The sequence below is a fragment of the Pyxicephalus adspersus genome, chromosome 3, assembly GCF_032062135.1.
Source record: "Pyxicephalus adspersus chromosome 3, UCB_Pads_2.0, whole genome shotgun sequence".
In the NCBI taxonomy this organism is placed as follows: domain Eukaryota; kingdom Metazoa; phylum Chordata; class Amphibia; order Anura; family Pyxicephalidae; genus Pyxicephalus; species Pyxicephalus adspersus.
Window position 1 is genome coordinate 8480259 of NC_092860.1, and position 21886 is coordinate 8502144.

The 21886-nt window shown below is 41.4% G+C and overlaps 1 protein-coding gene across 2 annotated transcripts; it reads left to right on the forward strand.

The window, feature by feature from the left end:
• The first annotated feature begins 2156 nt into the window (after positions 1-2156).
• On the forward strand, positions 2157-20985 carry GPRC5C (G protein-coupled receptor class C group 5 member C). 2 transcript variants are annotated; one of them, XM_072403481.1, is made up of 5 exons: positions 2157-2311; positions 13278-14310; positions 16402-16499; positions 17764-17895; positions 19251-20985. In XM_072403481.1, exons 2-5 carry the CDS (start codon positions 13281-13283, stop codon positions 19275-19277), a joined length of 1287 nt encoding a protein of 428 aa, XP_072259582.1. In that variant the 5' UTR covers positions 2157-2311; positions 13278-13280; the 3' UTR covers positions 19278-20985. The 2 variants fall into 2 exon arrangements, with proteins under 2 accessions (XP_072259582.1, XP_072259583.1); XM_072403482.1 differs by having other exon boundaries at positions 16405-16499.
• Positions 20986-21886: the final 901 nt, after the last annotated feature.

Genomic DNA, 21886 nt, shown 5'->3' on the forward strand with positions numbered 1-21886 from the left:
AATCATTCGAAAGATGCAGTGACATGTACAGGAGAAAGTGTATCACAGAACAATCCACGATCACTGAACGACCGTACACACAATAGATTACGTCGTCCAATCAGATCCACCGAAACAGTCGTTTATTTTCAGCGAGATTTTTCAATCGTCGGCGTTGTTGATCAGTCGTTGTGCACTTTTTTTGTTAACAATTATCAAACGATCTGGATCATTCGTTTCCAACGACAATTATTGCACATGTGTACGCAGTCATAGAGTTTATTTTTTAGAAAACACAATAGGAATAATAGATGACTTCCAATGGCATGCCATGATATTGAGAGACGCCAAAAAAATATTAGCAATTAAATGAGGAAAAGATTTGGGAAGGGAGGGAACCAATGGAAAGAACGCACTCTCAGACTACTTAGGGTGACTGAACATATAAAATCACAAATCCTTGTCCAGAATCTACCACCCCGGGGTATTCATGCATCCGCAACTCCAAAGCAAAGGGGAGAAATGCCGGGGACTTATTTCAACAGAAGCAAATCTGAATTAGCAGCACCCTTGAGGAGGACACAAAGAATAATTATTCTGCAGCCCTTAACAACCTAAAATATCTGCGGGCACTTCCTTTTTTGTAAACGGCCCCATGGGTGAACACGTGTCACACATTTGCATCCTTTGCAGATGAGAAGAAAACTAACAGAACATCATTTTGCATGAGATCGATTTCAACAGCTTCCTGGATAGCCGAAGGCCAAATCTTGATAAGATAAAACACCGATATATAGCACGCTGCTGCTAAGAGAAACCTTCAGTCCTCTAAATATCACAAAAATCACAATTATTTAAGATATGCTCGGCAAATTTGCATCGGTTAGTACAAAAAGGTCCATCAAGTTTAACCAGAAGACAAAAATAAATGAAAAACACCCAACCCTGGGGGCAAATTTGGACCTATGACCTGTGAGAAGAGCCGGGTGTTTACCTGAATGATGGCATTGTGCAGCATTGGCTAGGCGGCCCATTCGCTTTAGCACCCCAAAGTGCTAAAAAATGTGAAGGGTTGTAAGGCAATGTGAGAATGTTTTGGTGTTCTTTAAAAAAAATTGCAGAGTATGCAATAAAGGTAAACTTTTCATTAAAACAATCCCTTCTTTCTTCAACGCTCTGTCATATTTCCAAATACTCTTGCTGTATTACCACCAGTTTTAAAACTGCTTCTGGGGATGCAGCTACCAATCCCTAATAATCTTGTTATAAACATTCTTCTTCAGGAACTTCCTGTTACAGGGGGACAACTTCTTGTCCCGTTTCCAATCTGCACTCCTGCATTGTCACCCTGTCCACAAATTATCTTTAGCAGCAGCCTTATTGCACGGATGGTCCACCATTGTCCACCCATTTCCAAATAGTTTTGCTGTATTACTAACAGTTATAAAACAGCTTCTGGGGATGCAATAAGCAGCTGCCAATCCCTAATGATCTTGCAATAAACATTCTTCTTCAGATTGACAACTCTCTGTCTCATTTTCAATTTGCTCTCCTGCATTGTCACTGTGTCCAAAAATGTCCTTCAGCAGCAGCCCTTTTGCACAGATGGTCCACCATTGTCCACCCATTTCCAAATTGCTTTGCTGTATTACCACCAGTTTTAAAATAGCTTCTGAGGATGCAATAAGCAGCTACCAATCCCAAGTGATCTTGCTATAAACATTCTTCTCAGGAACTTCCTGTTACAGGGTGACAACTCCCAGTCCTATTTCCAATCTACTCCCCTGTGTTGTCACCCTGTCCAAACATTACCTTCAGCAGCAGCCTTATTGCACGGATGGTCGGCCATTGTCAAGCCCACGCCAAACTTTGCATGTTGGCTTAAAAAGGTTAATGTAAATTTTAAAAATGGTGAAAGCAAAAAGGAAAAAAAAAGCAATTGTTTATCACTCCTGGTTACATTGTTATAACCGCAAGACAATTTTAGCTTTGACTGGAGGGGAGGAAAAAAGGAGCATTGGCAAGTTTTACAAGGTGTGTATTTGCATCTCAGCAAAGCGGGGGTAAAAGGAGTGGCTTTGTCTACCTGTAGGTCCTGAGGGGTGTTTTTCATGATGTCATTGTGATGTCAACAAGCTGCAGCTTGTGCAATTCCAGGAGGAGGAGAGGAGGAGTGAGAGAAGAGAGAGAAGCTGCCTACAGCTCAGATTAAACAGAAGTGGCTGAGCTGCTGAGCCAACACTGGGCTGCCTCTCCTCTAACTCTGGAATAGAACTCCTTCCCTGCATTACTCTGCATTACTGCTGAACCGCAAGCCGCACTGCAAAACTAGGTAAGAGCAATGCAGCTTGCAAAATATTGGAGCCACTCACTTCTATATGAACTCCACATTTCTATGGCTGACAAGGAGTTAACCTTCCTAGGGTCCCAGCGGGTTATTATGTACATAGCGCAGCTTATAATGCACAAGGCTGTATAGTGTGCGGCATGTATGTTTTTATTGCGCTGTGGCTTTTGCTTCAAACGTATCCTGAACTCCCTGCAGACTCTTTCGTAAGCCAGGGTCGTCCGTAACTGTAGAATTTTCCACTGAGCTGGAATATTTACGCTGTTTTGATTGCTCCGGTTCAGGTAAAAGGAGGAAAAAAATTGAAAAAGTTTTGGGACTTCGGGGCAGTTGATCGCAATCAGCAGCCAATCAGATCCTATTAATAACCAGTAGCGTGGTTGGAAGAGGTGGATATTCGTGGGTCAGTTTTGGACCCATAGGAAAGGTAACATTTTTGATTTTGCTTTTGATGAGCTTTTGAAAGTTTTTGAAAAAATTCTCCATACAATCTTAATAATCCTTAGGTTTTCTGCGGTGTTAATTCCACATCTGATAGGTGAGTTCCATGAGAAATGACGACAGGGTGTGACGTTTCAGGGGGTAGATGAATGGCCGATTAAGGGGATGTGTGGTGGACTACAAAGGGTTTAGAGTTGATTGTTAGTTTGTTATGGAACATTGGCTTTGTTTTAATAGGTAATAGGTAAAAGGGGAGCTGTTTGGTTTACTATGATGTGTTGTGGAGAGGTGAGATAGGAGCGCCCTCCCGCGACATAATATAGTGACATAGGTGTATTATGGAGAGAAGGGATGGCAGTGTTTTCCTGCAACATAGAGGTATTATATGGAGAAGCGTTGGCAGTGCCCTCCTGTGACATAGGGTTATTATAGGTAGGAAAGATGCCTGTGCCATCCTATGACATAGGATGTTATGGATAGGAGAGAAGGCAGGTCTCTCCTGTGACATATGGGTGTTATGGAGAGGAGAGGTGGCAGTGCCATCATGCAACATACAAGTGTTATGGAGAGGAGAGGTGGCAGTGCCATTATGCAACATACAGTTGTTATGGAGAGGAGAGATGGCAGTGCCATCCTGTGACATACAGGTGTTATGGAGAGGAGAGGTGGCTGTGCCATCATGCAACATACTGGTGTTGTGGAGAGAAGAGATGGCAGTGCCATCCTGTGACATATAGGTGTTATGGAGAGGAGAGGTGGCTGTGCCATCCTGTGACATACGGGTGTTATGGAGAAGAGAGATGACAATGCCATCATGGACATACAGGTGTTATGGAGAGGAGAGATGGCAGTGCCATCCTGTGACATACAGGTGTTATGGAGAGGAGAGGTGCCAGTGGCATCCTGTGACATATGGTCATTATCGAGAGGAGAGATGGCAGTACTCGGCTATGACATAGGTGTATTACAGATAAGAGAAAATGCAGTGCCCTCCTGCAACATATGGGTATGGAGAGGAAATGGCAATGCCCTTTTGTGCCATAGATGTATATGGAGAAGCAGGATGGCAATGCCCTCTTGTAACATATACATATTACAGGTAGAAGAGATGGACATGGATACCTGTGAAAGAGGTGTGTTAAAGAAAGAAGAATTGGCAGTGCCCTCCTGTGACATAGGGGTATAATAGAGAGGAGAGATGGCAGTACCCTCCTTTGACAAAGAAATATAGGAAAGTGCACACCTGTGCCGAAAGCTATTACACAGAGAAGAGATGCAAAGTCCTCCTGTCACATAGGGGTATTTTAAAGAGGAAAATGGCAGTGCCCTCCTGTCACATAGGGGTATTATAGGTAGCAGAGATGGCATTGCCCACAAGTGACACTTTGGGCACATGACATGCTGGCATTCATCATTTATGCAAAATGATTTTCCCATTTGAAAAGACCTGTCTATAATGCCATCCCTGATTTTTAGTACTCGCTGACCAAACATAACAGGTGATCCCTTTTTATTATAATTTTATTTTCATTAGATTAAATTTCATTAAAATTTCACAATAAACAAATATTTTCACAGAATTTTCATGGCTTGCCCTTCAATAGAAACATCTATAGAAGACTCGCCAGCAGAGCTAACAATCAAGGGTTGGATACATTGAAAGGCATTCATTTGCAGACAGTTCTGGGCCCTCATACAATGACAATTACATTGTTTACTGATGACAGGCTGAGCCTGGGAGCGTCTGGTAAACAAGAACAATTCAGCCCTAAGCTGCGGGGCGAGGCAGAATTGTATGAATGTGGCACAAATGAGGTGACCCCAGCTGAAGCTACGTGTGGCTTAGTGTCATGGAGACAATGGCTGTGTACCTTTGACAAGTAGCCGTTCCAGCCATAAAGTCAGATTTTCCGAATTCCTGGTCTATATTTACCTCCATTAACTCTTTAGGAACCATGGCTCTTTGCATCTTTTGAAACCTGCATGGAGTTTGTATGTTCTCCCTGTGTTGCGTCATGACCCATTGACGTGTTATTTTTTGACACGTAGCCATACAATGCATTTTTTTCCATGCGCGTCTTTAGGACAAGAAATAAGCCAGTCCAATATTTCTTAGGCGCATTGAAAGTCAACGCATAGGTTGCATGGGTTGCAATGCACAGCAGGGCAGGTGCATTTGTGTTGTCTTTTGTGACTGCTGGGGTACGCTGAGAATAAATAGCTCATACACCTAGGTGTCCACTCATAAAGCAGTGAATCTGCCATTCACTGAAACATTCCCTGGTGGAGAAATAACTACTGCCATGATCACATGGGCTTGGAAGATTTTCCACCAGGGAATGTTTCAATGAATGTCAATATCACTGATTTATTATTGTGTGCTTGTGTTGCTTGTAAACTCATGCAACAATGTACCCCGTGTGTGCCCAATGAGTGAATTACCAATGAGGTGGTGTAGCCGCCAATTTCTGCAATGGGTGTCACAACCTTTGCCCAGAAACTGCACTGTTTTGCCTAATTGGAATACTAATGGAGCAATAATAGAACCCCATAGAAGATAGGGGACCCCCCTCCCTTAGGGATCTTGTTGCTCAAGAGTTGTCACCAACAACACATTACCTCTTGTGACACCAAAGTCCACCAAGTGAAATGAGACACGTATTACCTAAAGTGACTTCTTTTTGAAGATTTGCTGGTATGCGAACATTTCTTAACGAGCACCGCAGGCAATTGTGACACAATCACATTTCATATCTAGATCTACAAGACAGGTCAGAAAAGTCGGCCAGTTCCCACAAATACTAATAAAGGAATTCTATCCTCTGATAAGGAATTGTGATTCCTTTATGTTCATATCCTGTTCTGCAAAATCAGACATTGGTGTGAATTACGGCTTGAAGTGGTTACATTTGTGGACACTCGCTCATTTTATCACAATACATTGCAATGTTTCTGGTAGGGCTTGTGTGAATTATAAAGTGTGTTGGGTGCAGAGGAGGATGGGATACTCATCATTAGGATATGAAGACCCCTTTCCTTTCATGTTCATGTCTCCTATACACAGAATCATAGGTGACATAGGTCGCATGCTTCTGTAAATCTATTGCATCCATTAGCACAGCTCTGCTACTACCTGGACACCAAAAACCAGCTGATGGGGGCCCATTCACACTATGGTGCAGTTACATCTATTTTAGTGCAATATGTGAACAGTCCCTGCCATGATTGTCCAAAAAAAGGAATGTTGAGTAGTTTTGATGGTCTATGGTTGGTGATCAGCTCCCTTTTATTCATTCTTCACAGCAGTATTCCTTGACCTTTTTTTAACATAGGGGGACCCTTAAAATTCAGGTTCAGGTCCTCAGGGAACCCCTGATTATTATTAATATTATATTGTGCAGCGCTGTACATTAAATAGGGGTTGCAAATGACAGACTAATACAGACAGTGACACAAGAGGAGAGAACCCTGCCCTGAAGAGCTTACAATCTAGTAGGTGGGGGAATTTCACACGCAATAGGATGGGAGATATGTAGTGGTGGGAAGTAGTGATGGTTACAAAAGACAGAAGAAGATCGGTAGGCAAGTTTGAAAAAATGGGTTTTGAGCGCTCTTTTAAATAAGCAGAACGTAGGAGCAAGCGGAATAGGACGAGGAAGACCATTCCAGATATAATTACTATATCCATAGCTCATAGTCCATTATCAGGTGAGTGGGAAGATTGCTTTTTACATTGCTGGCCATTGGGAAGAGTGTCACCCATACAGATAGCCAATCAGTAGGGACAGTTAAACTGGCCTGAACCTTTGAAAAACCCCAAGGGAAAACTTCTGGAGGAACCCTAGGCTTCCACTAAACTCTGGTTGAAAAACACTGCTCTATAGGATAGCCATGGATGGGACGCTGCATGTAGCATTTGCTCATCAACTGCAGCTACATTTTCTTGGAGCTGGACCACGAAGCTGTCAATGCACCTTGGAGAAATGTTATTATTATCTTGTATTGATATAGCACCGACCTATAGTGAAGTGCAGTACAGAGACATATACATGTCCCTTACACAGTCCAAGGCCTCGTACAGGTGCCAGATAGAAGTGAGATTATTGTTGCCAAAAATAATGTTTTGTCAGTTTCCAATGCTGAGCGGTAATTCTGTCCAAATGAACTCCAGGTAATAATAAAATTCCGACAGGGGTTCTAAAACCTCGCTGATTCATCCAAAATTAATGCAAAATATATAAGTTGGACGGGCACTTTAAAGGGTATCTGTCCCAACGGTCCATTTTGGATTCTCTTGTGACCCCAGGATAGAGTGGCCAATTGATTTTATTCTTTGGACCTGATTGTGCATTTAGGGAATATTTGCTGCAAACTTTGGTTGCTGAGTAGCTGGAACTTTCTTCCTTGTCTTGCCCTTTTTGCTTGCCTGTGGCTAGCTTCAGTGTCCTTGGAGAAAATGATTGGAAAACACTGCAGTTGGTGATTTGCATTTAACAGAGGGATTCCAATGTGATGATTAAAGGCTCCGGATAATAGAGCTCAGAGGTTGCTATTGTATGCAAACCCTGTTGTGTGTTTAGAATTGGAGGACTGTCAGCTGTTCCCTGGCACCCGGCTATCAGTGGCTTGCTGTTTCCTTTTCCCATCACTAAAGCTATGTACACACGTCCAATGGTTCTCGACCGATAATCGGCTCAGGGCCGATATCGGATGAAAATCTGGCCTGTGTACAGCGCCCGCCGTTCATCTTTCGAAGGACCGTCCTGGCGGATCCACGGACAATGGACGACAAACGATCCTAATTCAAGGGAAGGGGAGAACGCGCAGCAGGGTGCCGCTCCGTGGTTCTCCCCTTTCCCCTCTCCATAGAGCAGAAGGGTGCTGTATGTATAGCACTCGTTCATGCATCGTGCAGTGCAATGAAAGATCCTTTCCAACGACTATAATTGGACGTGTGTATGCAGCTTTAGACGCAATTTGGACTAATTCTGGGATCACAGGCTCCATCCTGTTGCAGGATATTAAAGTAGTGCTCTGGTCTGGGGTGGTCAGGACAGGGAAAGTTATATTCCTTAAGTCCTTAAACCCAGCACTGGAATTTGGGCTTTATTTGCCCAGAGAAATAGGCGATAATACCCTCTTTATCAAACACTGTGCTAATGACCTAAGGTATCTTTAAAATCATAAATTCCTCCAAAATACCAAATATTCTTGACTAATACTCCAACACTATTACCCCACATATTTAACCTTTCACTTTGTAAAATAACTTTTAAACATACCTACCCACCTGCCCTGATTTGGAAGGACTCTCAATCTTTATACTTCTACACTGCCCTCTTTTTGGAGGGATTGTGCTGTTTTGCACTCAACTGTCCCTGTTTTGGAAAGACTGGCCTTCTTTTTACCTCCCATTAGTCTCTGATTTACAGGGACTGTCTCTCCTAATACCTCCTAAATTTGGAAAGACCTTCTATGTACATGCTCCCCCAATTTTCATTAAATTGCTCATGCTCCCCCCATACTTCCCAACTGTCTCTGATTTGGAGAGTACTCCCAACTGCTCCCCCAACTTTCCTATATTTGGAGGCACTGTCCTTCATAGCTCCAGATTCCTCCTAATTTGGAAGGATTGCCCTTCTTCATTCCTCCCATTAGTTTCTGATTCAGGGGGACTTCATACCTCCCAGCTGCCCCTGATTTGGAAGGATTGCCCTTCTTCATACATCCCAGCTGTCTCTGATTTAGAGGGTCTGTCCTTCTTCATACCCCCCAAATGTCTCTGATTTGGAAAGACATTCCCCATTTATGCTCCCCCAGCTTTCCGTCATTTGAAAGGACTGTCCTTCTTCATACCTCCAGACTCCCCCTAATTTGCAAGGATTGTCCCTTTTCATATCCCCCAACTGCCCCTCTGACCTTAATCCAAACTACCCCCCTTACCCTTAAACTATCACATGGCAATAATCATATAATTAACACATTGGTGTTGCAAACCACCCCAGGGTCACCATAAAAATCTTGCTGAATCATCCAGCAATGAACAGTAAATAAAACCTAAACACAAATCCTCTGCTGCGTCCTCAATGGAAAGATTTGTCCTATCATATAAAGGGGTTCTCCTGAATATTAGATATTGGCTACTCTCTAAGAAGGTAATTCCCCATTCTTCTGGGGAGATTCCCTTGCACAGGAAGTAATAAAGGAACAGAGTAAAATAAAACTGATATGGATTGTAACCTTTTTCTGCTCCTTCCAGAAATAAAAAAGTTTTGGCTGTATGTACACTTTAAGACAAAGGCTGTGACAGGTACTCTTTCTTCTTCTATATTTATGGAAAGGTGAGCAGATTTGGGTTAATATTTTGCATCAGGCACTGTGGGTGCGGTACATCTGGAACACCTGAGATAAAAGCCGCCTCCTAGGTAACAGATGACGGTAAACATTACACATGACGAATGCCAGACAAGGAGACGGGCACCTGGCAACTCCGCTCCAACAGCCCTTTCCCTAGTGATATTTGCAGTTTCATTAAAGATTTTATAGTGGTGCCATTAAACACCCAGCTGCCAATATTTAACGGTACAGTGACGGGTAGGTATTTAATTATTCTTTTGAAGAACAAAGGAACTTATTCAAAGATATTACTGTTGTGAGAACAAAATTGGCAGGGTCCAGAGTGCAGGGCACTTCATGTTTGCCAAATCCTGCTGACGTATTTTCGTGCTAAGATATCTTATTTTTATTGTACAGCGCTGCAGAATATGTTGGTGCTTTAGAAATAAAAGAACATCTCCCAATGTTCTCATATAAACTATCTATAAGATAGGGGATGTGTTATGTAGTCGAAAAGGTGAACTGGGCAGGGTTTATCAGGCTTTATCAGGCTTGTGAGATCAAAAGACAGCAACTTTTTGCATTTATTAAGTGTACGCAACAAAATCTTTTAAGTAGTAAATTCTTACATCCAGAAGGAAAATACATTTTCTAATAAACTTAGGTTTTTGCTACCAGTGCACTTAAATTTACAATATACAACACTGACCCAAAATACGTTCATATTTTTTACAGCTGCAAGTTTGTTTTAGGTCCATAGTTGCATTATATTTTAAAGAATTATTTTAATTAACCATGAAATTAAATAAATACTCGATATGGGTAACAATGATGCCAGTAAACATGTTGCCATTAAAATGTTTTGCTTATAATCATTTTGGATTTAAAAAATAAGAAAATTCATAGTTTTAATAAAAGAATAATTTATGGTAAAAAATTGAATTTAAATGTTGGTGCTGGTAGGGAAAACCTAAAGATAGAAACAGACCTGCAGGGGACTACATTTTAGTAATGTGGTGCAAAACAGAGGAGATTTCACCATTTGTAAGCAAGGGAAAAAAATGGCTATCCTGACAATTTATGTTCCCCAAATGGGAGTCGTACCTAAAGCAGGTGACCATTAATTAACAATTACAATATATAGGGGGAAAATTGGCAATATTTATTAAACACATGCAGAAAAATAGTCAATTGTCAATGTGCAGGCAACAAACAGGCTCTTGGGGTTATACCTGTCATGTTTTTGTAATACATTTTTTTGCATGTTTATTTTAACATGTTATTTTAGTATGTCAGAAGTAGTAGTATAGGGCTGTTCACATCCAATGCTTCTCTGATTTTTTGTAAAGCATTACCTACCTATTTAGACTTTAATAGTCACCCGAGACGACTGACACGTATACAGTGGCCACCAAAAACCACAGAGAATTGTTGAATGACTGATCGGAAGGAATACTGTTCACTCCTTTGGAGGAGAGCACAACAGGGTGCTATTTGCTTGTTCTTCCCCCTCCTCTCTCCATACAACAGAATAGAGCTTGTTCATTCGTTGCTCACAAAAGTTCATTTTCAGCAACAATTCCGAGTTTCATCGAGGCTTTACTGTTTGTTGGAGAAATTTAAAATATGTGTGCAGATTTTGGCCATTTGGACTGGAATTGGACAGCCCCATAGCATTTTGTAGCTCCTGCCCTCCCAGCAATATGTAGGGCCTAGGTTGTATAATACAATAGTATACCAGATGCTAATCGGAAGCTGAACATCCTTATTTCCCCTCTACACACTTGCATTTCCTAAAGCTTCATATGGCAGCCTTTTCAGACATTTCCTTTAGTATGAAATACAGCGGAAAGCCCTCAGCATTTCCCTGCGATGATTTCCCCTGTCATTGTTTATATGACGAGTTTCTTGGTTCTCTGATGGAACCTACGTATGTGCTAATTCCTTACAAAGTTCAACCATGGACATTTTGTTTTAATTTTGCATGCAGGGTTAGAAAATGACATCTAAAAATAAGTAATTGGTGCTGAACTACCAAAAAGAAAATTCAGGAATAGGTGTGCAGTGATGCACCCAGTTAGGCAAGCAGAGAAATTGTGCAGAAGAGCTACCAAAGCCCTTCCAGGTTGGAATTGGAGGAAGAATGGGGTGCTGCATAGGAAAGGTCCACAAGTATAGATTGTAAGACAAGACCTGAGGGTATAGCCAATGCAGATTCAAAGAACGTCCTTCATCAGGGCTTGTGTTAAGTGTGGAAGGGCTGTTAAAAAAAATACTTCCCCAGCCGCTCTCTCCGCTCCTCCAATGACCTAATAATGACTTCCTCACTCATAACCTCATCACACGCACGGATATAAGACTTCTCTAGTGCTGCCCCAACTCTCTGGAATGGCCTCCTCCTTTCCGGCTTGTTCCTACTTTCTGCTCATTTAAAAGAGCTCTTAAAACCCATTTTTTTAAACTTGCGACCCATCTTCTTCTGTCTTTTGAAACCGTCACTACTTCCCACCATTACATATTTCCCATCATATTGTGTGTAAATTCTCCCACCTACTAGATTGTAAGCTCTTCAGGGCAGGGTCCTCTCCTCCTGTGTCACTGTCTGTATTAGTCTGTCATTTGCAACCCCTATTTAATGTACAGCACTGCGTAATATGTTGACACTATATAAATCCTGTTTATTATTATGATTATTATTATTAATAATAATAATAACATGCAGACCCAAAAAATTAACATTGCATTATAGCAATTGGCATGCACATTTATCAGCTGCTAGAATTGGAAGCTGTCCTTGTGCATACAAGATGAGCCCTGATGAAGCATTTTTCAGACCCCCAAAATGTGTCGGCTTTATCAGTTTGTCTAAAGTCAGTGGTAGATGTAGACTACAGTGAGCCCCTGTGAAAAACTGACTTGGCTAGGGATGGTCTGGGGTCCTTGAGAAGTTGCAATTGTAAATCTTGGAACACATACACACTGTATTTATATTCTTAATAATATATGAATGTATTATTATTATTTTTAAAATGTCCAAGCTTTAAAAAGTGTTTTATTTCATTTATATACATATTAAGTGTCTTGGTGCCAGTGACTTGGTCATGGTGCATCACAATGCAAAATGTGCATAGCAGCTCACTGTAAGAAATGCTATATGCCCTACATTCTTTGTACATTTAGACAACTTCCAGCCGGTGGAACACAAGGACTTGGAAAGAAGCAACTCTTGTGTGTTTGTGTGTGATTCACACTAGCAGAAACTAGTTTTATATTTACCAAACTCCAGCAAAGTGCAGTCATGTGTTACCAACACTGCCCAGGCTGAGCTAAAGGCATTTTTAATGCTTCGCTGTCCTGCACGGCACACCCTGTGGGATTGTTGCCAATGCCGAGGGTTTAATTAAAGAAAATTGGACCTTCCAATGGGGAACATTGTACTAACATGGACATGTTATGTCAAAACGATATTGTTTTGTTGCAAACAGAACTCATGTTGTTAGCTGGTCAGCCGTAACAGTAAATCAGTGAACAACACTGATTATCTGGTTACAATGGCACCTGTCATGGAATGGAATAGAATAAGCAGCAAATGGACCTGTTCTTGAAGCAGGAAAATTGGTGTAAGGATCTAAACAACATGGGATGACTTGGTCAGCGGATCTTCAAAACAGCAGGTGTAGTGGGGTGTTACCAGTATGCAGTGGTTAGTACCTACCTAAAGTGGTCCAAAGAAGCACAACAGGCAAACCAGATTTAGGGTCATAGGTGTACCAGTGATGCAGTGGGAGAGGCAAAATTAGCCATATGTTCCAATCCTACAGAAATGTTACTAAAGCTCACTATGGCACAAATTGCTGAAAAATACAATAGCAGCCAGTAGAGGAAGGTGTTTCTCAGCTTGCTATATATGGGGCAGCAAAGCCCATGATGGTCCCTCCTCACCTACAATGGTAACGTGGGGATCAGAACTGGAGCCAAACTAGTCCAACAATACTTTATGGAGCTAGTTGAATATAGTTGTGTCCCATACATAAATATTTATTTTAGAAAAATGACTGGATTAGGAAAATGGAACATGGTTTTAAAATACTGTATAGTGTATGTAAAAGTATTCAAATAATAACATATGCACTGTAATAGCCATCTATAAACCTTCTCATTTTTTTTTTTGCAGGCCATGGCTATCTCAATAAATCTCTCCACCTCTTGGACGTTCTTGGTTTCCATTCTGTTTCTGTGCAGTTCCATACATTTGACTGATGCCCAGACTCCCCCCACAGGATGTGGAAACATCGACTCAATATATTACTATTTATGTGACCTCTCCGCTGCATGGGGTATAGTCCTACAAGCTATTACCAGTGCAGGTATTGTGTCGTCGTTCATCCTTACCATTGTCCTATTAGCCAGCATCCCATTTATTCAGGACAAGAGGAAAAAAAGCATGCTGGGAACTCAGGTGTTCTTCCTTATCGGCACCTTCGGCCTCTTCAGTTTGGTCTTCGACATGGTGGTCCAAAAATACTTCTCTACTTGTGCGTCAAGAAGGTTTCTCTTTGGCTTGCTCTTTGGCATTTGCTTTTCATGCTTGTGGGCACACGCCATCAATCTCAACTACCTGGTGAGAAGAAACACTGGTCCAAGCGGCTGGATCATTTTTGGAATAGCCTTGGCCCTTTCTTTGGTAGAAGCCATCATTAACACAGAGTGGCTCATCATCACCATCGTAAGGACACAAGGCACTGTAGGAAAGCCATGTGACATTGAAAACCAAGACTTCGTCATGGCATTGATCTATGTCATGTTCCTCATAGTGGCTGGGTTTGTGACCGCCTGGCCGGCGCTGTTTGGGCGATACGGTCACTGGAAGAAACATTCGGTTTTCATCATCATCACCCTCTTCCTCTCTGCTTGCATTTGGATTGTTTGGATTGTTATGTACATCTACGGAAATCCACGTGTTGGAAACCCAACTTACTGGGATGACCCAACGTTGGCCATCGCTCTTGTATCCAACGCCTGGGCCTTCATTTTCCTCTACATTATCCCTGAGATCTCTCAGCTGACTAAACCGAGTTTGGAGCAGACATTTGAAGAAGAACTCTACCCTACAAGAGGGGTGGGTTATGAAACCATCCTAAAGGAACAAGGATCTCAGAGCATGTACGTGGAGAACAAAGCATTTTCAATGGACGAACCACAAGCTGGTAAGCCACCATGGACAATTGTGCACCTTCACTAGATGATTGGGGCAATGGTATAAAAGTTTATCTTGTTTCTATGTTAATATAGCTTACATAGAACACAGCTGTCCAAGTCTAGGGCCACAAACAGGCAGTCATTTTCTGACTCTTCGTAAGCCATGTATACATTTCATATTGTTAGAGAAATGCTACAAATATGTATGCATCCTGGCCCTTCTGGAATGGAGTTGGACACCCTTGTCATAGAACCATGTCTGTTCTCAATGCCCTTGTAATGAATAAATATTTGCATACCCACTTTAGGACTATTTGCCCTTTCAGTACGTTTTTGAATTTTGGCAAGAACACAATGCAAATGTGGAGATTGTGTGCTCCAAGACTGGATTATTAGTTCCATGTCACAGTAACGCATGTGCCCCATTTTGTTGTTAGAGAAGAAATCCATATATTTGACCTGTATCAGTGCCACATATCCAACAAATTTATAAATATTACCAGGTTTTTACATCAATATGAGAATGGGGGCAGTGCAAAACCATCCCTCTGTAGCAGTCTCTATAGCTTTTAGGTCTTCAGGGAACCCCTTTTATAATTGCTATATCCACAGCTCACAATATATTGGTGTGGGGGTCAGTAGGAAGAATTCCCTATACATTGCTGGCTATTGGGAAGAATGTCACCCTTAAGCCGCGTACACACTTGCAATTTTTGTCGTTGGAAAGGATCTTTCACGATCCTTTCCAACGACAAGGGTCTGCACGATGCATGAACGGTGCTGTACATACAGCACCATTCATGCTCTATGGAGAGGGGAGGGGGACCCTGCTGCGCGCTCTCCCCCTTCCCTTCCATTAGGATCGGTTGTCGTCCATCGTCCGTGGATCCGGCAGGTCGGTCGTTCGGACGATGGACGACACCGACTGTACACACGGCAGATTTTCGCCCGATATTTGGCCGATGCCGATTATCGGGCGATAAAAATCTGCCGTGTGTACGTAGTTTTACAGATAGCCAAAAAGATCATTGGTGTCACCTTAACATACCTGGGAAGTACAAATTGCTTATTGCTTCAGGAACTCCTAGCAACTTCTGGAGAAACCCTGGTATAGAAACACTGCTTAGTGATACACTAAAAAAAATAATACATTTTATCAAAAAAGAGATTCCCATATGAAACACCCACATACCATACCCCATATGGAAAAATGCAAAATAACATAAAAAAGCTGTACCAATTTCCCCTAATTTTGTACAAAATTTTCATCATTTTTTACCAGGTCCATGCAAAACTAAGTCAAATTGTTATTGGAGTTTGACTTTAAGCCTCTCATAATCACACTGCTATATCTATTCTGTAACTACAAAAAAATTGTTGTTTCTTTCCGAGAGCTAATACCTTCCTATAATTGTACTCCTGTAAGTAGCATTGCCAATAGCTATCTGTGAGGACTATAGAACCCATTCCTTCCTTGTTATAAAGGTATTCTATAGCTTTCTCCCAAGGTGACAACATATAGATAAAATACAGTGAGTGTTGTCATCCTAGAACAGGATGTGTGTTACTGGAAGGATTAACAGGTAATCTGAAAGAAGAGAAAAATCTGCAATGCAGCTGCAACATTTGAGGACTAGTAGGCTGCAAGATATGATATTTTTGTTTTTCGGTTTAGATAAGCTTTTAAAATATGGTTTAGGATGTGTGGCTTTTATATTTAATGTTTGCACAGCACTCGGCTAGGCTTCATTCAGATTGGCGGTGAGGCTGTGTGGTTACCGATTCCTCATGCTGCACCGGAAGAGATGCTCCATGTAACATCTACCCATGGCAGCCCAATATAGAATGAGTGGGGGCGGCAGTGAGTGGTATTGAACCGCTACCTGCTGCCAAATCTGCAAATGCTGGTTCTTTAAGAACCGGTGCAGAGGTGCCAGTGATTGAGCTGCTGGCAAGGTGCTAGATTCTGTAGCTCTGATCCTGAACTAAGTCACCAGCTACATTGTAACTAAATCACAGATTAGAGGTTGCAGCATTGCACAATGAATACTTTATTTCTTCAAAACAGTTTATAATTACATGTGTCTTTTATTTGTTAGCAGCCAAGAGGCCGGTATCGCCCTACAGCGGGTACAATGGGCAGATGAAGAGCAGCGTGTACCAGCCGACAGAGATGGCGTTGATGAATAAGAACACGGTAAGCAGGAACCCCTGGGCCTAGGCAGCCTGAACAACTCTCCGTGCCAATGTTTTTCCTCTTACAGAGTTGGCCGAAGCGGCTTGTGGTTCCTCAGTGACTCTGCAATTTGCAGATTACACTGTGCCACTATTCACGAAAATCCGAGCACTCAGCCAAAATCCAGGCAGTGCTTGTTAAAGGGCTACCAAAAAAAATTACATTTCCAGAACAGATCAGGCCATTGTATTTCACATACGTGTCACTGTAAAGGATTTTTACTATAGCCTAAAGTTTGAGTTTCTTTGCCTTCAATCTACCCTAGCTCTCCATACATGTAAGGAATATAAACTTGGCAATAAAAGGACACAAAATTATTGCAGTTTTGCATTAATAATTTTGGATCATTACATGCATTTTTTTTTTAAATACAAGCAGTACAAGTGCCTGACGTTGACCTGTATAAGTCTCTTGCAATACACTTGCAGATGTGCTGAACACATATGCTGTGGTTGTTCCCACCAGCTCCTATGTTTTATAGTGACAATGACAGAAACCACAGCGCCTGAAAGGAGAGCAAATGACAGGGTCACTTTAATGTGAACCTGGACTTGGCTATGCATGGGTTCAATTAATTGCTTTATCTATAAGTCGGCCTCTGAACATATGGGAATGCATGATATCTGGAGGTTGGTGCTCCAATATTAGGTTGTTGCCTTTCCTATGATACCAAGTCTTTTATGATGTTCTGCAAAACTACAGGTGCACTTTGAACAAGTTTTATTGTATTGGATTTGTTTTCCCATCCGATCTGTGGCTCCGTGCATCCAAGGCTACAGCTGGCGGTCATGCAAATTATCTTCCTACTGATGCTAAATGTGTTTCTGGATGTAACATGACCGAGTGCTATAAAAAGATGGAAAATAAGGATGTGGTTTGCAGAAGCAACCAAGTTATATTAAAAACATTGTTTGTGCAAAAGGAGAAACTCAATTGCCTTTGGGTAAAATAACTTCTGACCCTTTTGAAGCCCCAAGGTCTGGCACTTGGGGGACCCCTTGACAGTTTTATAATGGGTATTTGAGATCTGACACCCAATTCTGTAAAGATGGCAGAAAAGAGAGTGGGAGGCATTTAAATATAAAGCCAAATGCCAAAATGGGGTTTCATTTATTTAACATGTGTTACATAGTGTCTTTAGTTTAATATTTTTAGTAGTGATTGTTTTGTAATAAATAAGTTACACCTTTGCCATACCAAACTCCTATTCTCTCTTTGCCCACAGTCAGAGATTCCCTATGATATCATAATTCCCAGAGCCACTGCCAACACTCACCCAGCTGTCAGCGGAAACTCTACACTGAGGGCAGAGGATGCCTACAACGGGCAAAATCGGCACAACGCCAACAACGGACAGGTACGATCACCTGGAATCAATTGTATGCAGGAGTTAATATTTGCCTAGTGAATTGCTATATACATATATATAATTATTTAATTAAAATTACAACCTCTGTACCTGTGTACCTCTAATGGACCAATTTTACATTTACACTATAACCCTATTGGCTTTGCAATCAATCATCTTTTATTACTGATAATCGCAACATATTATATATGCTGATTTTTTTCCAAATATTGTCTTGAAAAAATGTGATTTAAATATAAATAGTTATATATATATATATATAAATTATTATTATTATACAGTATTATTATACAGTACAAAGTCCATAATCATGTCACTAACTGTCCCTCAAAGGGGCTCAAAATCTAATGTCATATATGTCAATGTGATATGTCAAATGTCATATCTAATGTCATACTCAGTCATATGTCTTTATATACTGTATATATATATTTCTAGTTTGTGTATGGTACTGTAGAGAAGTGCTGTTATTTGTTCCATTGAATACTAAAAATACATTTCAAAGAATAAGGAAGTTGAGTACAAAGGAAAGAAAGTGTCTTTTATGCAATAATATATATATATATATATATATATATATACTAGCTAAAGGAAGAAGAGGAGGAAGGAGTTAATTAGTCCAATAGGGATTAACTACAGACTTATAGGGAGTTAAACAGGAACAGTTTTTAATACAAAGACATTCTTGTAGGTAGAATAGCCAGTGAGCTAGGAAGACCAGACTAAGTACAAGCTATATAAGATATCAATACAGTTGGTTATTATTTTTTTGGAAAGTTACTTACTTTCATAATCCGAAGCCCCGTCATGTCCCCTGCCTACCCACCTCACCATACTATCTATCCTTGGCTCTTCTTATCCAATCACCCTTGTATGCCCAGCTCTTCTTACCCGGCTGTGGCCAACCTATGTACCCCTCCATCATCATTACCCATGGCGAGCCTCCTTGTTGTGTAGCAGTTTAGCTTAATTTTGGGTTTTCATGGTTGAGGGTGGTATGGTACGTAGATGAGCGTATTGGTTTTCCACCAGGGGCTTGGAGGGTCAGACCAAGACTAGGTATACCCAAGGTACTCAGATGGCAGATCTACATCTGGTTATTATATATGTAAGAGGATTAGGATTTGGAGTTGACACCATACTTGGAATTCCTGCCCCTTTGCCTGCCTACATACCTCACCACACTGCCCATCCAAAACTCTCCCCAACCTATAGGCCTAGCTATGTACCCTCCCACCACCCACAGCAACCCTAATATCAACTTTTAGCCCATGTGCCCCAACATTAGGTGATGTACCCATAAACTAAAAAGAGTCAAATTTGCATTTTCTTCTTTTTTATAGTCAAACTCCCCGTACAGTCAATGGTGAGAACCCGAATTTACCCCATTCCCGGAAATCCCTCTCCTAAATAACGGGCTGCACCAAGACGGCTAACGACCTATCGGACTTCTGGCTGGCGACCGTTCATTGTACGAAACCACGGCCATCCAATGCCAAAGTAGACGAACTTCCAAGGACTGATCTATACTAAGTGGAATGCTTTTAAAATACAGACGCTGCCTATTCCTCATGATCCTGCGGCAGAAATGATGACTTCGGAAGACAATGGAGGGTTAGCCGTCACCATAAGGTCAAGTTTATTCAATTACAGGTTAATATGGCGTTACAATAGGCAGCCGATTGCTGCTGAGGCTCACAATCTTTCCTTTCAATGGGCCTTGTTTGCCTCCCAACATTGAAGGCCGCCATTTTGCAATGCCTAACGATACCACCGTTGGGTATGGCTTGCCCATCCACTTGGGCAAAACCACACTCACTTTTCCTAGGTCTCTCAGGATCCAACTGATGAAAGTTGGGAACATTTAGGACTCTATGATGTCAGTACACCATGGTGTCATGGTCTGCTTCAAAATGGCTGCCTTTGATGTATATGCTAGACAGGTCCACTTTACAGTTAATGGCAAAATATATTTTGTTTCTAGTCCTAAAGCAATAATAAAAAGATCAGCTGCTGCATTTGTGCTATCCTATATCTTTGTGCCTTTAAGGACTATGACACGGCTTATTCAAGAAAGTCAAGTGCAAACCCTACCAACAAATCAGAATTCAGCATCATAACCCCTAGTGTCTAATGAGATTTTAGCACTATAAACCCTAACAACCAATCAGAATTCAGCATCATAACCCCAAGCATCTAATGAGATTTTAGCACTATAAACCTTACCAACCAATCAGAATTTAGCATTATAACCCCTAACAGCCAATCAGAATTTAGCATCATATTCCCTAGCAGCCAATCAAAATTTAGCATCATCACACTTACTGAGCAATCAGAACTTAGCATTGTAACCCCTACTAACCAATCAGACTTTACTACTAAAAGCTCTACCGACTAATAAGATATTAGCACTATAAACTCCACCAGCCAATAAGAATTTAGCACCAAAACCCCTTCTGAGCAATCAGAATTTAATAATGTAACTCCTATCATCCAATCAGAATTGAGAATCAAAACTCCTACCAAACAATCAGAATTTAATATTATAACCCCTATCATCAAATAAAAATTTAGCATTATAATTCCCACCACCCAATCAAAATTTAGCAATAACACTCTTACCAACCAATGAAAACCTGTTGTTTGCTAAGCTGACCTCTGATACCTTGGTACAAGTTGCGGTTGGCGCTGCTTTCTTCAGTAAGCCCGTCGACGGACTAGCAGTCCTTCATTTCACCCGTTTTCCGCGGAGGGCAGCGCCTGCTGTCTTTTAAAGCGAATCAATATTTGTATGTCTATATTATTTACCTGTATAAAAAAAATTGTAAAGAGTGTTATTTTTACACTGTTATTGCGTGTGAATGTGTGATTGTGAATGAAACGGTTCTGCAGGGTGAACGCGGCCCTCTGCGTTTTTCTCCGCCCCCTTCCTCAGCGGGAGCCAATCAGGTCCCTGGAGGAGAGCGTGTGAACTATTTAAATCAACGAAGAAGACTTGTAAAATTTCGTACTTTCTCGTGTCTACGTTTGTATATTTTTGTTTCCTGTAATATTAAATAAAACAATTATTTAAACCAAGCCGGTGTCGCATTTATTTACGGATGATTGGTTGGACAAAAGGGAATTGTTGATGGATCGCATTGCTTTTCACTTTGTGCATGCTTGCATGGAAGCCACTGAACAGTCCCGATGACAAGTCTGCAAACTGTACATTTTCCAGTGACATGTGACAAGCCTGAGCTGAACATTTTCCATTTCACGTACAATATTGAGGATCCAAACGTTTCTGTGTTCTGAAGGGACCGCACTCTCGATTTGCTGTAGTCAGGACTAAAATATTGTTTTTTAAATATTCTCTTTAAAGATTTAGTATTTTCAGCAGATTTAGCTCTCAGCTTTATGTTTACCTGGCTCTCCTTAGCTGTTCTGCTGTGGTGTTTAAAGAGATCAATAGCTAAAGCTGAAATAATAATTACTTAAGCAATAATCCTGATAGAACATTCAGTTAAGGCCCATTCTGTGCAAACTATTGAATTACTTTTATTTATGGCTAGAGGAAGATTCTTTAATGAAAGGGAGGCAGGAGAGCAGAGTTAATGAAGGGGAGGCAGGAGGGTAAATTTAATAAAGAGGATGCTAGTAGGGAGATTTAATGAAGAGGAGGCTGGAGGTCAGATTTAAAGAAGGGGAGGTTAGAGGGCAGATTTTATGAAGGGGAGGCTGGAGGGCAGATTTTAGGAAGGGGGGCTGGGGGGCAGATTTTAGGAAGGGGAGACAGAAGGTGCAGGTTTAATGAAGGGGAGGCTGGATGGCAGATTTTAGGAAGGAGAGGCTGGAGGGCAGATTGAATGAAGGGAAGACTGGAGGGCAGATCTAGGAAGGGGGAGGCTGGAGATCAGATTTTAGGAAGGAGAGGCTGGAAGGCAGATTGAAGAAAGGGGAGGCTGGAGGGCAGATTTAATGAAGGGGAGCTGGAGGG